Source organism: Microcaecilia unicolor, chromosome 7 (genome assembly GCF_901765095.1).
Source record: "Microcaecilia unicolor chromosome 7, aMicUni1.1, whole genome shotgun sequence".
In the NCBI taxonomy this organism is placed as follows: Eukaryota; Metazoa; Chordata; class Amphibia; order Gymnophiona; family Siphonopidae; genus Microcaecilia; species Microcaecilia unicolor.
In genome coordinates this window covers 302319367-302336686 of record NC_044037.1, presented here as the reverse complement: position 1 = coordinate 302336686, position 17320 = coordinate 302319367, and the positions used below count along the sequence as shown (strand labels likewise).

Genomic DNA, 17320 nt, shown 5'->3' with positions numbered 1-17320 from the left:
GCTCCCTCCCTACCCATTTTCAAATCTCTGCTTAAAACTCACCTCTTCAATGCTGCGTTCGGCACCTAACCTTTCATGAAATATAGTATTCCCTATCAGACGGACTCCACACTTGTCTTTAGATTGTTTAGATTGTCTTTAGATTGTACACCTGTCTTTTAGATTGTAAGCTCCTTGAGCAGGGACTGTCCTTCCATGTTTAAATTGTACAGCGCTGCGTAACCCTAGTAGCGCTTTAGAAATGTTAAGTAGTAGTAGTACTAGGCATACGCATAGCTGTACATTGAACATGAAGAGACATCCCTGCTCGACAGAGCTTAAATCTAATCAAGACAGACAAAGAGAAGAAATAAGGGATAAGGGAGTTTCTTATGGTGGGAATAGTTAAAACACATGAGTAAATAGGAGTTAAGAGTTAAAAATAACTTCAGAAAATGCGTGCTTTTAGCCTAGGTTGGAATAGGACTGGAGACGGGGAGCTTGAGGTACTGACTCAGGAAGTTTATTCCAGGCATATGGTGCAGCAAGATAAAAGGAGCGGAGTCTGGAGTTGGCAGTGGAGGAGACCGGGTACAAGATAAGAGAGATTGACCTGAGGGAGAGCCATTACCCCCCAGTGCTGGTCTTGGAGCCACAGAATATTTCCCTTTTTGCTTTCTGGTTTTCATTGTGTTCCTGTTTTAAAAGATTGAAAATGCTTCTCCAGCCTAACTGAACTCTGCTTCATGAATCAAAGCGTAATGGGGGCAGCAGTGCAGATCATAAGGTCGCACTCACTAATGGTTAGTGGGCTGAGATGTCGCACACTGGATATGTAAACAGAGAACACGCCATGGACAGTGGAGGAGGAGTGGACTTGGAAGACATTTTTAAGAGGGCCGTAGCCAAAATATTCCCAAAATGTGTTCTGTCCACTCTGCAGACTTCACTTACCTGGGACTCCTGACCACCCAAAAAAAAAAAAAATATATATATATATATATAGGAATATACTAGAATCTGCAAAATCCTCAAATCGTTCCTATTCAAACAAACCCTCACAAAGATCAGCCATATCTCAAACAACTAATTATTACCTGAATTGGTTATTACTTTATTTACCATCAGGGCTTTTTTTTGAGGGGGTACTTGGGGGTATTGAGTACCGGCACCTTTTGCATTGTCTGCTAAAAATGACCCATGGACCCCAAGTTTTAATGAAAGAGCTCAGGCTCTACACACCAATTCTGCCTTGTCATAGATTCTGTGACTGGTTGCAGGGGGCCTGGCTATTGTGGGGTGGGTCCCTCAGAGATCACCCCACCCCTAAAGGGTGGCCTGTCATTTGAGTACCAGCACCTTTTTTGCTAGAAAAAACATACTGTTCTTTAGGATTCCAGAATCTTGCTATTCTTTGGGGTTCTATATGGAATGTTGCTGCTCTTTGAAATTCCGCATGGAATCTTGTCACTCTTTAGCAAGGCTTTTTTTTGAGGGGGTACTTGGGGGTACTGAGTACCGGCACCTTTTCCATTGTCTGCTAAAATTGACCCATGGTCCCTGAGTTTTAATGAAAGAGCTCAGGCTCTACACACCAATTCTGCCTTGTCATAGATTCTGTGGCTGGTTGCAAGGGGCCTGGCTAATGTGGGGTGGGTCCCTCAGAGATCACCCGACCCCTGAAGGGTGGCCTAGCATTTGAGAACCGGCACCTTTTTCTCTAGTTAAAATGCACTGTTTACCATTAACTTTCTTTTTGCTTCACGTACAAGTTCTCATTCAGAATAGATGTGTCCCAGTACGTTTATGATACTGTTTTGTAATATTGAATTCTTACAAATTACTTTTTTATGCATTATTCTTTATGTATTTTGTAAGCCACATTGAACTCAAATTTGTTTGGGATAATGTGGGTTATAAATATATAAATCTAGGAATAAGACCAAAGGAGGCAGCAGTACAACTGGAGATTGGCAGATATGATATTTTGGGAAGCCTCCGTTGTACAGCTGCTTTTCAGATAGCCCTGCATGTGGCAGTCATATGTCACCTGGGGACTGACCATACCTTTGTCACATATCGGCTTTGGAATGTGCCAGTGGCTCTGACGTGGTTTGTACACAAAGAGCTAATAAAAGTTATCTTTTTGTTTTCAGTTGCCTGAGGAACACTCCCGGCCACACAGACTTCCTGTTGCGGAGCCGGCTGCTACAGCCTCGCCATGTCACACCCCAGTGCTCCACCTCCGTATAGCGACAAGGACCCCTTGTATCCCCCACCCCCTGGAGGCTACCCCCAGCCAGGCGGCTATTACCCCCAGCCTGGCGGATACCCCCAGCCAGGCGGATACCCCCAGCCAGGCGGATACTCCCAGCCAGGTGGATACCCCCAGCCAGGGGGATACCCGGAGCCTGGGCGAAGCACCCAACCTGTCCCACCGATGCCACCGATGCCCACGGTTCCACTGAACATAGGTAAGACCGCTATCTTTGGCATTCAGACTGTAAATGACGAAAACTGAAAATGTATCTGCTCTGTGTGGTTCAAGAGCGTAGAAACGGGAGCACCGTGTGTCAGAACAGAGTTCTGTTCCAGGCCACTTGGGGTGACGTATGGCCCCAGGGAGCGCAGGGAAGCGTTTGACAGCAAAATAAATTCAACAGTGTTGTCGTACCAGAGGAAGTTTTACTCCTGAGCTGGTTGCTTCTGGGGTAATCTAATGTCTGGTTCCGTATCTGTAGAGATCTGGCGATCCCTCTAAAAGACCGGGAAAGTTGCCAGCTGGGGCAGGGCATGCTGCGGGGAGAGCATTCACAGCTATATGTGGGGGGGGGGGGGGGGGGGGGGGAATTCAGTTTGTTGGTCAGTGGTGACATCTAGTGGCCAGACTTGGGTCGTCCTCCGAGTTGCAGAGGGAGCTGTGCTCTGTGGCCCTCTGCTGAGGACCATCACTGCAAAAGCTAGGCTCCATTAACGTGGGTACAAAAAAATGGGAAAATCCCTCAGATAGTGCTGTAGTCCAGCAGAGGCCTAGAAAACAAGTGGGCAAGCAGTCCGCTAGGCTTAGTAGAATGGAAAATACACAAGCCGACACGGTGAGAGATGAACGACAACCTCTGTTGTAAAATACGGGTAAAAGGGTGACCGACAAGGCCGTGTTTGGCTCTGCTGGACTGCTTCAGGGGGTGATACAATACTAGTAAAGAGAAAAACCTAAATACGCAAATTAAAATATGCATAAAACCATATAGATACGCCTCAAATGGATGGATAAATAAATAAATTTACTTAAATCAACAAATGCATAGTGACATAGATGTACAAACAAGTATATATAAAATGCATGGGGAGCCAGATGCAATATTATTACCTACCTTCAAGGACTACTTCTGTCACCAGAGCCGTCAAGGGGTCAACCCATTCTGTGGGAGATTTAGGGCCCACCTCACTCTGCCCCAGTTCTGTCCCGCCCACAACTCCGCCCATCCTGACCCTCTGCTCTGCCTCGGCACAGCTGATTCGCAGCGAGCGGTAGAAGGAGTGGTCTCCCCATCTAGCGGCAGCAGGAAATGCCTACATAAAAAGTCATCCCCTACTGCCCTGGGATCAGTGGCAGCGTGATGACACTTTTATGAAGGCGTTGCCTGCTGCCACTGGATGGGGAAGCCATTTGGTGGGAGATCCCGGCTTCTCGACAGGCGTGCGGGAGATGACCCACAAAAGCGGGAGACTTGGCAGGTCTGTGTCACTTTCCTTAAGGTGGAGAACCTGGGTTGGAGTACTAGCAGCACCCGGGAAAGCTGAAATAATGAGTGCAAACGGTAGAGTTAGATTAAAAAACAAAAATCAAAAAAGAAAGTGAAAGTCTTATCAGAGCATTCAGTACAGAGAGGATCTCTGCTCATCTAATTGAAATGGAAACTCTAAAGAGCAGAACTGCTGGACCAACCCCCCCTCCCCCCAAGCTGTTCCACGTTTCACTCCTCAGTAGTTTCTAGTGTGGTTGCAGCAGATAGTGAAGCCGGATGGAGAGGTTTGGAATCGACTGCCAAGTAAGTTGGGGGGGGTTGTCTGTTTTGGTGCTAGGGTTCCATCTGGTGGCTGGTTGGAGTATCTCATCATTTCAGAGAGTTTTGGCACCCTCGTTCATGCCTGCAGAGAAGATAGAAGGGGGAAAGTCATGTATAAAGATTTCAACTCCATTTACACAGTCCTGAGCAGGGGCGTAGCCAGACTTCGGCGGCAGGGGGGTCCAGAGCCCAGGTGAAGGGGCACATTTTAGCCCCCCCCCCCCCCGTCCCCCCGGTGCCGCCCCAACCATCAACTTTGCCCCCCACCATCGTTGCCTGCCTTTGCTGGCGAGGGACCCCAATTCCCGCCAGCCGAGGTCCTCTTGCTTCCCACGCAAGACTTGGTTCTGTTTCTGATGTCTTGCACATCAGAAACAGAATGAAGCCTTGCGTGGGAAGCAGGAGGACCTCGGCTGGCGGGGGTTGGGGTCCCCCGCCAGCAAAGGTAGCCCACAACGACGGTGGCGGGAGGGGGGGTTGACAGGGTCATCGACAGGGGGGTCCAGGACCAAATCTACAGGGGCCGAGGCCCCCGTGGCCCCCATGTAGCTACGCCCCTGCCTGAGCTGTCTGTGAAAGCCTCCATCCAGCGTTGGAGCAGGAGGAAGAGACTCGATGCCACACCCGAGGCTCGCTGACACGAAGGAACAGCAATTTCTTTTTCCCGTTTTAGCCGTGGCTTGGGAAGGTAAAGCACTGTACGAGATGTGGGGGTTGTGGAGTTAATGGATTCATATGCTTTGTGTTCACAGGTGGTCCAGAAGGCTATGGCCCCCAAATTGAAGCTGGCGAATTTGGTTCCTGGGATGATAAGGCTGTGCGACACGCTTTCATCCGGAGGGTGAGTGAAAATGTGGGCTCAGAGCTGTAAAGAAAATTGGAGGCAGGATACTGTTGCTGAAGGTGTGTTTTCTTGTTCAGGTTGTTGGGGGGTTTCTTCTGCCCCTAGGAAAGAGGATGTAGTACTGGCCTTTTGGGATGGTTGCTTTATTTTCTCTGGTATTTATAAACTGTATTATGCACAGTTTTTATTGAATAATTGTATGGCTTTTATTTTTGCTTAATTGTCCTAATGTGTGAGATATTTTGGGCTGTCCCTCAGGAGATGTGGGAAGCAGGAAAGTGGGGGGGGGGGGGGGGGGGGAAGTGTGTTTGTGGCTGGATAGCACTTTACCATTTCCAGAGCTGGAGAACTGATCACAGAAAATCTCCAGGAACAGAAAACAATCAATGCCCTGGGCTGCTGTAATGGCGCTGTCCGTGGTTCCCTGGCCCTAGCCCTGAGAGCTGGTATTGTAAGCGTGGGCTCTTCAGAGGTTCACTGGCCTTGTTGAAGCTCCTAAATCTCATTTTGAATGCCGTGGCCTCGTAGATGAGAGCACAGCTGTAATGGTGTGATGAGACTTTCTGCTTCACTTCCGGGGGGGTTTTGCTCTGCGGACTTGCAGCTACGGTGAGGGCTGGGGTTTACTAAGCCTTCTGGTGATTGGATTTTGCATGTCCATTGCTGCTCCTGGGACTCCCTTGTGGCGGACGTTCTCATGTTTTTATGGTGTGACATGGTATTGGCTACTGCTCTGTTTAATTTTCAGCACTGTGCCATTTCATTAAAGTATTGGGTCGCTTTCTTTTTTTAAATTGTATAATCATGCATAATGGTGATAAACAATTTAATAATGACAAAATTTAGCCCAGTATAGGAGGCAAATAATTAATACACATTATATGCTGCAGATCTGGAATAGTTTAGTGCTATAGGAGATGACTGAGCTTATTTGATTTGCTTTGATGCTTCCTATCCGGCTTCGTCTTAAGCTATTTTGGGCTTTTTGGTAACCTAAGCTTTTGTTTTCTCGCCACTTTTTATGCTATAACCTTTGCAGAGCTTGTTCAGGTCTGTCTGCTTCCTTTGCCGTTTCAGTTTCTTATTGAGGAGCGACAGTCAATTCCCTTCGATATTTGTATTGGGTACCTGCTGTCACAGTCAGGCTGTTAATGACGTCACTTCTGCTCTGAATCACTCCTGGCTCTTTCACACAAGCTGCAGGACCACAAATCCCAGCATGCTCAGAGGAGCTGGAAAAACAGACTTCTATGTATGACTTATAATTTCTATAGCGCTACTAGATTTACACAGCACTGTACACAAAACATGTACGAGCCAATCCCTGCTCAACAGAGCTTACAGTCTAATCAAGGCAGACAAACAAGATAAATGAGGGATTATTTATTGTGGGAAGGATTAAAGCAACATGAGTAGAAATCAGGTGAATGAGGGGTTAATAGTTAAAAGCAGCATGAGAAAAGTGGCCTTTTAGCTTGGGGTTGGATAGGGCCAGAGGCGGAGCTTGAGATGCTGACTCAGGAGGTCCGTTCCAGGCATGTTATGGAAGATGGAAGGACTGGAGCGGAGTCTGCAGTTGGCTCACTTTAGAGCAGGGGTTCTTAACCTTTTTTGGTTCCTGCACCTTTAACTGATCAGTGAAACCCTCACACCTCCTTTCTAAACCAATTGCTCACCTAGGGATCCTTTTACTAAAGCCTCGTAAGCGTCTACGCATGGCCAATGCACCAAAATGGAGTTACCGCCCGGCTACCACGTGACTCTTGGCGGTAATTTCATTTTTGGCCCGCGGCCGAGAAATAATTTTTATTTTTGGACGCGCGTATCGGATGTGTGCCAAGTGGCGTTTGACCTGCATAGGTCATTACTGCCCGGTTACCGCGTGAGACTTTACCGCTAGGTCAGTGGCTGGTGGTAAGGTCTCAGACCCAAAATGGATGCGTGGCAATTTTGATTTTTGCTGCATGACCATTTTCAGCAAAAAATTTTTTAAAAAGGCCTTTTTTTACAGGTGTGCTGAGAAATGGATCAGCACGCGCCCAAAACTCGCGCCTACGCTACCGCAGGCCATTTTTCAGCGCATCTTAGTAAAAGGACCCCCCTAGTGACTGCTTCAAGAAAAATGTGATTTGGTGCTCAGAATCAATTATGGTCTCAGCTTACTTACCTCAAAAAGCTACAAATGCTGATTATACGGAAGTCAATCATTGTACTATAGTAATATTTTTCCAACTAATTTATCAAGGCGAAACAACTCTTTTTTTACTACAAAAAAAGAGGAACATTCTTGCACTTACCTGATTTGAACTCCAAATCGGGAATTCCTGTTGTATTGATGTTATTTATAGTTGAGGAGCAGGAGTGGATGAACACAAACTCCCACGAAAGTCAAAACAATCAAATGAAGAGTGGGAAGTGGACCAATGACTCCAGGGAAACAGGGTTACGATAGTAAAGAGAATAACTTTATTCACAGACTCGACACAGTACTGTGTTTCGGCCACTGGCCTTTATACACCAGAGAGAGACGCTACATTATCTACAGCATACCGCTTAAAGACTTACATAGTAACATAGTAGATGACGGCAGAAAAAGACCTGCATGGTCCATCCAGTCTGCCCAAGACAAACTCATATGTGTATACCTTACCTTGAATTTGTACCTGTCCTTTTCAGGGCACAGACCATATAAGTCTGCCCAGCAGTATTTCCCGCCTCCCAACCACCAGTCCTGCCTCCCATCACCGGCTCTGGTACAGACCGTATAAGTCTGCCCTCCCCTATCCTCGCCTCCCAACCACCCCCCTCTTCCCCCCAACTGCTCCACCACCCAATTTCAGCTAAGCTTCTGAGGATCCATTCCTTCTGCACAGGATTCCTCTATGCATATCCCACGCATGTTTGAACTCCGTTACCGTTTTCATCTCCACCACCTCCACCTTTATTAAGACGTCCCGGTACCATATTTATCATTAAACCTCAAGGATCGATTTAAGACTCCTGAGGCAGGCCCGTGGCCGAAACACAGTACTGTGTGGAGTCTGTGAATAAAGTTATTCTCTTTACTATCGTAACCCTGTTTCCCTGGAGTCATTTATAGTTGAGGCGACAACAAATAATAGAAGTTCAAAAAGTTTTATTGTGGCCCGCTCTGGATAATAAATTTAAATAATCACCAATATCCACATGAAAAAAAAATGTGAAGGTTCTAAAAAAAAAAAAGTGTCGACAGACAAGTCTTGGATAATCCACTGGTGGGAAATCGCTTGCACCATTCCAAACGGACAAATCTTGCAATCTTCCAAAGTCACTTGCTCGCCACTGTGAATCCGTACGAACTCCGGGAAGATACAGAACACTCTCAACTTATTCTTGAAAGAAAGCGAATGGAAACCTCAGTCGATCTCTGCACAGTTCTGGCTTTCGCCGTAGGCATCTTCAAGAGGTCAAAAAAATGTTTTAAAGAAAAGCCTCCACCCCGCCCCTTAAATATAATGTCAAAACTGTTTTAGACATAACCGTCTACCTATTCATCGTACCAGAAATTTTAAAAGCAGTTTATGGAGCAGACCACAGGAGTTCCAGCTGCGTGGTTTCCCTCCAGCATGAAAAGATGTCCACACATGCACACTGATTTTAAAGCCCTACTCGGCCCTATGACGTGCCTGTACATAAGTAATGCCATACTGGGAAAAGACCAAGGGTCCATCGAGCCCAGCATCCTGTCCACGACAGCGGCCAATCCAGGCCAAGGGCACCTGGCAAGCTTCCCAAACGTACAAACATTCTATACATGTTATTCCTGGAATTGTGGATTTTTCCCAAGTCCATTTAGTAGCGGTTTATGGACTTGTCCTTTAGGAAACCGTCCAACCCCTTTTTAAACTCTGCTAAGCTAACCGCCTTCACCACTTTCTCCGGCAACGAATTCCAGAGTTTAAATATATGTTGGGTGAAGAAAAATTTTCTCTGATTTGTTTTAAATTTACTACACTGTAGTTTCATCGCATGCCCCCTAGTCCTAGTATTTTTGGAAAGCGTGAACTGATGCTTCACATCCACCTGTTCCACTCCACTCATTATTTTATATACCTCTATCATGTCTCCCCTCAGCCGTCTCTTCTCCAAGCTGAATAGCCCTAGCCTCCTTAGTCTTTCTTCATAGGGAAGTCCTCCCATCCACGCTATCATTTTCGTCGCCCTTCGTTGCACCTTTTCCAATTCTACTATATCTTTCATGAGATGCGGCGACCAGAATTGAACACAATGACTCCTGTTACAACCAGAGTAAAAGAGTCGGTTTCCGGAGAAGATGGGAAGGCGGTAGAACGAGAGGACATGAAATGAGATTGAAGGGGGGCAGACTCAAGAAAAATGTCAGGAAGTATTTTTTCACGGAGAGAGTGGTGGATACTTGGAATGCCCTCCCGCGGGAGGTGATGGAGATGAAAACGGTAATGGAATTCAAAAACGTGTGGGATAAACATAAAGGAATCCTGTTCAGAAGGAATGGATCCTCAGAAGCTTAGCCGAGATTGGGTGGCAGAGCCGGTGGTGGGAGGCGGGGCTGGTGGTTGGGAGGCAGGGATAGTGCTGGGCAGACTTATACGGTCTGTGCCCTGAAGAGGACAGGTACAAATCAAAGTAGGGTAGACACAAAAAGTAGCACATATGAGTTTATCTTGTTGGGCAGACTGGATGGACCGTGCAGGTCTTTCTCTGCCGTCATCTACTATGTTTTGCCTTGATAAATTAGTTGGGAAAATATTACTATAGTACAATGATTGAATTCCGTGTAATCAGCATTTTTTAGCTTTTTGAGGTAAGTGGTGTCTCAGCTGAATCACATTAAAAAAAAGTATTAAATATAGAATGAGTGTTTAAATATTGTGGGAAAGAGTCTCTTCATATGTGTTGTTTTATTTATAATGACGTCAGATTTAATCCTCATTTTTGGTACAGTTTGATATCTCAGCATCTAGTGACTGCTGACAGATGCATATGTCACTGTTGGCCACTAAATTAGAACAGTTCATACTTACACTACCCATAACCTCCTTTATGTTTAAATCTTTTTATTAACTTGGGAAAACAGTCCAATAGAAAACGAAACCGTGAGACAGGAAAAAAAGTCAACGGAAGTGGATTAACTTTCCAAGGACTTTCTAAGCATAAAGAAACCCCCAACCCCAAAATCAACTACCCCTTCAACCATCACAAGTAAATACACTATTTGAAATGCAGAAAACACCCCTTTAGAATACACAAGAGAAGTCCAGTGGCCCTACGACCCATAACTTCCTTTTCTCCGTCTAGAAAAATTTGATAAATGGCCTCAGGTTTCAAGAGCCTCCTCCACACCCCATTTGACCTTTTCCAGGGTGCAGACACCATTGGTTTAAGAACCTTCTTTAGAGAGAGGAGGACCATGTCAGGATCTCTGTGTTGGGCAGCTGAAGATGGTTCTGCACCACGGTCTGAACCGAACACGAGTGCTTGAAGAGCCCGACAGGGCTAGAGACAGAGCAGTCATCAATCTTTTTATCTGTTTCAGGTGTACCTGATTATTTCTCTCCAGCTGCTGGTGACTGTGGGAATCATTGCAATTTTCACCTTCGTGTAAGTGCCTATTGAGCCGCTGGCTGCAGCTCCTACTTCCCGTTAGAACCATTGAGTGAGGTACCCAGCGCTTATCCTCGCTGTCTGAACACAGGGCTAGAGAATCAACATCCGTGTCCCACCCACCGCATATCTTGGTAATGGTGATCTGTGGTGTTAGGTGATAACCCTAGACTCAGGTTCCCTAATGGTTAGAGCAAACTGAGGTGTGTGTGGGGGGGGGGGGAGTGATAGGTTCAGGCGCCCCTAATGGTTGGGGCACACTGGAGGGGGGGGAAGGTGATGGGCTCAGGCTCCCTAATGGTTAGAGCAAACTGAGGTGTGTGTGGGGGGGGGGAGGGATAGGTTCAGGCGCCCCTAATGGTTGGGGCACACTGGAGGGGGGGGAAGGTGATGGGCTCAGGCTCCCTAATGGTTGGGGCACACTGGGGGGGGGGGGAGGTGATGGGCTCAGGCTCCTTAATGGTTGGGGCACACTTGGGGGGGGAAGGTGATGGGCTCAGGCTCCCTAATGGTTGGGGCACACTTGGAGGGGGGGGGGTGAAGGTGATGGGCTCAGGCTCCCTAATGGTTGGGGCACACTTGGGGGGGGGGGAAGGTTATGGGCTCAGGCTCCCTAATGGTTAGGGCACACTAAGGGGGGGAGGTGATGGGTTCAGGTTCCCTAATGGTTAGGGCACACTAGGGAGGGGCCTGGTGATCAGGAGATGTGTATTCATTTTAAGGTAGCTTGTTTGGTATACGAGTTGCTATGGTTTGGGGTCGGAGAATGTGACTCAATTCCTGTCTCTTCCATCTGTACAATTATTTTTCAGAAGTAGTTCTAAATTGACTCTGGATTATCCTTCAATGAAAAACGTTAAATTAAAATCAGTTTGGGAGCTCTCTTTTGAGTACCAAAAATAAGGTTCCTGTTCATATTCGACAGATCACTTCATACTTACAGTTCCGTAAAGCCTTAAAAACTCACTTGTTTTGGGTGATGGGGTCGGGATCCCTAATGATTTCACTGTGAGGGTGATTGGGTTGGGATCCCTGGTGATTAGGACTCACTGTAAGAGTGATGGGATCCCTGGTGATTAGAACTCACTGTGAGGGTGATGGGTCAGGATCCCTGGTGATGACTCACTGTAAGGGTGATGGGATCCCTAGTGATTAGGACTCACTGTGAGGATGATGGGTTGGGATCCTTGGTGATTAGGACTCACTATGAGGGTGATGGGATCTGGGATCCCTGGTGATTAGGACTCACTGTAAGGATGATGGGATCCCTAGTGATTAGGACTCACTGTGAGGATGATGGGTCGGGATCCCTGGTGATTAGGACTCACTGTAAGAGTGATGGGATCCCTGGTGATTACGACTCACTATGAGGGTGATGGGGTCTGGGATCCCTGGTGATTAGGACTCACTGTGAGGGTGATGGGGTCTGGGATCCCTGGTGATTAGGACTCACTGTGAGGGTGATGGGGTTTGGGATCCCTGGTGATTAGGACTCACTGTAAGAGTGATGGGATCCCTGGTGATTAGGACTCACTATGAGGATGATGAGTCGGGATCCTTGGTGATTAGGACTCACTATGAGGGTGATGGGGTCTGGGATCTCTGGTGATTAGGACTCACTGTAAGAGTGATGGGATCCCTGGTGATTAGGACTCACTATGAGGGTGATGGGGTCTGGGATCTCTGGTGATTAGGACTCACTGTAAGAGTGATAGGATCCCTGGTGATTAGGACTCACTATGAGGGTGATGGGGTCTGGGATCCCTGGTGATTAGGACTCACTGTGAGGATGATGAGTTGGGATTCTTGGTGATTAGGACTCACTATGAGGGTGATGGGGTCTGGGATCTCTGGTGATTAGGACTCACTGTAAGAGTGATGGGATCCCTGGTGATTAGGACTCACTGTGAGGGTGATGGGTCAGGATCCCTGGTGATTAGGACTCACTGTAAGGGGATCCTTGGTGATTAGGACTCACTGTGAGGGTGATGGGTCAGGATCCCTGGTGATTAGGACTCACTGTAAGGGGATCCTTGGTGATTAGGACTCACTATGAGGGTGATGGGGTCTGGGATCCCTGGTGATTAGGACTCACTGTAAGAGTGATGGGATCCCTAGTGATTAGGACTCACTGTGAGGGTGTTGGGTCAGGATCCCTGGTGATTAGGACTCACTGTAAGGGGATCCTTGGTGATTAGGACTCACTGTGAGGGTGATGGGTCAGGATCCCTGGTGATTAGGACTCACTGTAAGGGGATCCTTGGTGATTAGGACTCACTATGAGGGTGATGGGGTCTGGGATCCCTGGTGATTAGGACTCACTGTAAGGGGATCCTTGGTGATTAGGACTCACTATGAGGGTGATGGGGTCTGGGATCCCTGGTGATTAGGACTCACTGTAAGAGTGATGGGATCCCTAGTGATTAGGACTCACTGTGAGGGTGTTGGGTCAGGATCCCTGGTGATTAGGACTCACTGTAAGGGGATCCTTGGTGATTAGGACTGACTGTGAGGGTGATGGGTCAGGATCCCTGGTGATTAGGACTCACTGTAAGGGGATCCTTGGTGATTAGGACTCACTATGAGGGTGATGGGGTCCGGGGTCCCTGGCGATTAGGACTCACTGTGAGGGTGATGGGGGCGGGGTGGGAGAGGGAATGCCCCTTTAAGATACTGGTTTCGAGTTCAGACTGGTCTGCTTTCTTTTATTCATTTATTTTCTGATTTCTAGTCTATTACTTTGCACTATTTTCTGTGACTTTACACCTTTGTGTCTCCATCTTTAATGTGTAAATGCTTGAGAAAACAGATGTGTTTAACAGGTTTCTGAAAGTAGAAAATTCTGTCATCAAGTGTAACTTTTCTGCTCCCTCGTTACGTAGTAAAGGACCTGCGGTCAATAACGCTCCTTCCTTAAGGCCACAAACTCCTCGCTCTGTAATCTCGTCAGCCACTTTTACACTTAGGAGGGTTTCTATAAAAATTTGTGGAGCTAAGCGCTGTTCTATAAAGAGCATACCTCTTTTATATAAAACAGCGCTTATCGCAGATCCCGTGCCTAACCTGTGGGTTCTGCACTTACCCCTGCTGAAACCAGGTGTAAATGCCAGCACTCAAATTAGGCCAGATTCTGTAATTCTGCACACAAATGTTTGGAACGTCCCTGATACGCCCCTGGCCTCGCCCTCTTATCGGATACACACTAGAAAGGTCGGCTGCCAATCCTTATAGAATGATGCACGTGCAACTTCTAATCAAAGCCAATTAACTGCAACAATTGTTAGCACCTAATTATTGCTAATTAAGGGCTCTTGAATCAGTTAAGTTATTGTTGTTACATTTGTACCCCGCACTTTCCCACTCATGGCAGGCTCAATGTGGCTTACATGGGGCAATGGAGGGTTAAGTGACTTGCTCAGAGTCACAAGGAGCTGCCTGTGCCTGAAGTGGGAATCGAACTGAGTTCCTCAGGACCAGAGTCCACCACCCTAACCACTAGGCCAGTTAAGTTGCCTGTGCATCTTTGGCGCACACCTAAATTTCAGCACGGAACTTTGGGCGCGATATATAGAATCTGGGGGTTAGTTTCCAGAATTGTGTTCGCAACTTATAGAATATGAACAGTTACCTGCATGACTTAATTAACAATTAGCTGCTAATGGGCACTAACAACCAATTGTGCTAATTAACAACCAATTACAGGCGCTAATGGGCGCCGATTTGCAGTTATACACGCATAACTGCATTTAGGGAACATTTTACAAAGCCACGCTAGCGTTTTTAGCTCACGGTAAAAATCAGCTGGCGGTGAACACTGAGATGCCTATAGGAATATAATGAGCCATGAGCTAAAAACGTTAGCGCGGCTTTGTAAAACATAGTAACATAGTAGATGCCAGCAGAGAAAGACCTGTACGGTCCATGCAGTCTGCCCAACAGGATAAACTCATATGTGCTACTTTGTGTATACCTGACCTTGATTTGTATCTGCCATTTTCAGGTCACAGACCGTAGAAGTCTGCCCATTCTAAACAAAAAATGTTTAGAATGACTTTGGAAGACTTTATAAAATAAGGAATCAGAGTGCTTATGTGACGGGTAGGCATTTTAAAATAGATTCAACTAGGAGATCTGAGGATAAATTCTTTAGTTCCAAACTGGATCCTTTCAAAGCTCGATGTAAATAATAGCAATTACAAAAATTGTGAATCTTGCAAACAAAATTATCGCTGCAGTTGAGAGAAGGATTTGAATTCTCCATTTGTTGTTCATTGAGAAATTAACCAAAGACCATTATTAGTATGCCAATCAATAGAAGTATTACCAGTAAGAATCTTGGAATGATTCCATATTGGTAAATCATGGAAAGCTTCAGATTTTTTTAGACAGATATGATTTAAGATGATTACATGCAAACTGAATAAGGATCAAATTGCTTAATTGGAATCATCTTATGGATCAATCGAATGGGGATAGGATTTATCATAGTAGTTTCTAATACCAACCATGTAGGGGTAATAATCCCAACACTGACCTGTAGAGAATGATCCCTATAACTTATTTTCAATAAGAATGACAATGAAAGTTGCCTGAGGCGGACGGCGCGTTTCAGGGCTTGTATCACATACAGTTGAGGTTCATCAGCTACAGCAGGGTTGTCCAACCTTAGTCCTCGAGGGCCAGCGTAATCCAGTTGGGTTTTCAGGATTTCCCCGGTGAGTGTGCATGAGTCTGTTTGCCACTTCCTCCATTGTATGCAAGATAGATCTCATGCATATTCTTTGGGGAAACCCTGACAACCCGATCTAGCGAGGGCCGAGATTGGACACCCCTGAGCTAAAGCTTTATGAATTACAGCCCATAGTTTAAACCAGATCCTACAATACACAGGAAGCCAATGTAATGGTATCAGTGGAGGGGTCATATGGTCATAGTGACCTACCCAACTACCAGCCTCGTTGCTGTATTTTGTATCATTTGCGGTGCATGACACTGTTCTTATGACAGAGCATTTGTTGAATTTTCAAAATTATCCAGTCTTGATCCTCTTTTCTTTCTGCAGAGAGCCAATTTATACATTTGTGAGGAGAAATCCTGTCGTTTACTATGTATCCTAGTGAGTATTACACACCCTTTGTACCTGGAACAGAAAGAGCAAATGTGCGTTTCCCTGGATAAGCAAGTTTTTAAAGACTGAGGTCCTTGACCATGAATTTCCCTTTGGGTTAGTTTTTTATTTTATTTTTTATTTTTGTTACATTTGTACCCCGCGCTTTCCCACTCATGGCAGGCTCAATGCGGCGGGCAGTTGAGGGTTAAGTGACTTGCCCAGTGTCACAAGGAGCTGCCTGTGCCGGGAATCGAACTCAGTTCCCCAGGACCAAAGTCCACCACCCTAACCACTAGGCCACTCCTCCACAGAACTGCTTGCCTGGGCTGGGACGTCCACAGAGACATTAGCAATGTGCCATGTATGGAAAGATAAGATGGGGGACCCCCCCCCCCTTTGGCACCCAGGGCTGCACAACCTACCCACTGGGGCTCACCCACCAGCACCCAAGGCCACATGGCCTACCCATTATGGTCCCCTGTAGGGCCAGAAACTCTCTAGTTTCTTTTAAAATGCACTTGCAAGAGAGTGACTGCCCAACCAGCCTGAGCTCCTGACAGTGCCTTAGAATTGCATAGTGGCTGCTTCAGCCTTTTCCCAAATCGGTCTCACTGACTCAGTTACCTGCAACCACGTTCTTCGTGTTCTCTCTCCAGTCCCGTCTTCCTTGTGACGTACTTGGTGCTGGCTTGCTGCGAAGGTCCCAGGTGAGTGTAACACAGTATTGTGAATATGTCCTAGCAAACCCCTGGCAGGCGTCAAATAGGTCTTGTAAATGGGATTGTGTGTTTGCACAGTGGCTGCTGAAGTGATCAACAGGCTCATTGGCAGTGTGGGCTCCTCTGACGTTATAGTTAAAGCAGTTATAAAAGAGTAGCCTGGAGCCCTTCCATCTTTCCATCGGGGGGGGGGGGGGGGGGGGGGGGGGGGGGGGCAGTGCTGGGGATATCTAGAAATTCTACCCAGAATCTCCATTGGAGTCGGTGTGCACAGACAACCCCTCCAGCTTATCATTCCAAGGGGAACCCTCCCCTCACTAGTAACCATGAGAAGAGCTGTCCAGCTACAGAGGTTAAGAGGTGGTGTATTGATTTCCCAGTGTGATGCTGTCTGAGCCAGGGGCGTAGCCAAGTCTGGTGGGAGGGCGGGCTCCAGAGCCTGAGGTGAGGGGGCACATTTTAGCCCCCCCTCCCTGCCAATGACCCTCTCGATTCCCCCCTCCCGCCGCCAACCCTCCCCCGCCGCCGTCGTTGCCTACCTTTGCTGGCGGGGGACCCCAACCCCCGCCAGCCGAGGTCCTCTTCTTCCCACGCAAGGCTTCGTTCTGTTTCTGTGAGTCTGACGTCAGAAACAGAATGAAACCCTGCGCGGGAAGAAGAGGACCTTGGCTGGCGGGGGTTGGGGTCCCCCGCCAGCAAAGGTAGCCGACGGTGGCGGCGGGAGGGGGGGTCGAGAGGGTCATTGGCAGGGGGTCCAGGGCCAAATCTACGGGGGCCCAGGCCCCCGTGGCCCCACGTAGCTACGCCACTGCTCTGAGCACTGCTGCTGTCAGCAATCCCTGTTAAAGGCCAGGGGCATCACTGTATGGTAATCCTAGAGCTAAATATGGACTGACAGTGTCTATCACGGCTTTTGAGAGATCGTCAGTGGGGGACCTCCTCTGCCTGATGAGTACATCCATGAACCCCCCTCCCC

The 17320-nt window shown here is 47.3% G+C and overlaps 1 protein-coding gene across 1 annotated transcript in view; it reads left to right on the top strand.

Moving 5' to 3' along the window:
• The first annotated feature begins 2138 nt into the window (after positions 1-2138).
• TMBIM1 (transmembrane BAX inhibitor motif containing 1) overlaps positions 2139-17320 on the top strand; it is a 34233-nt gene continuing 19051 nt past the window's right edge. The window contains exons 1-5 of the mRNA XM_030209311.1: positions 2139-2453; positions 4802-4890; positions 10448-10512; positions 15578-15631; positions 16282-16332. Of these exons, the coding sequence (XP_030065171.1) occupies positions 2201-2453; positions 4802-4890; positions 10448-10512; positions 15578-15631; positions 16282-16332 (512 nt within the window). The 5' untranslated portion in view covers positions 2139-2200. The remainder of the gene's footprint in view (positions 2454-4801; positions 4891-10447; positions 10513-15577; positions 15632-16281; positions 16333-17320) is intronic.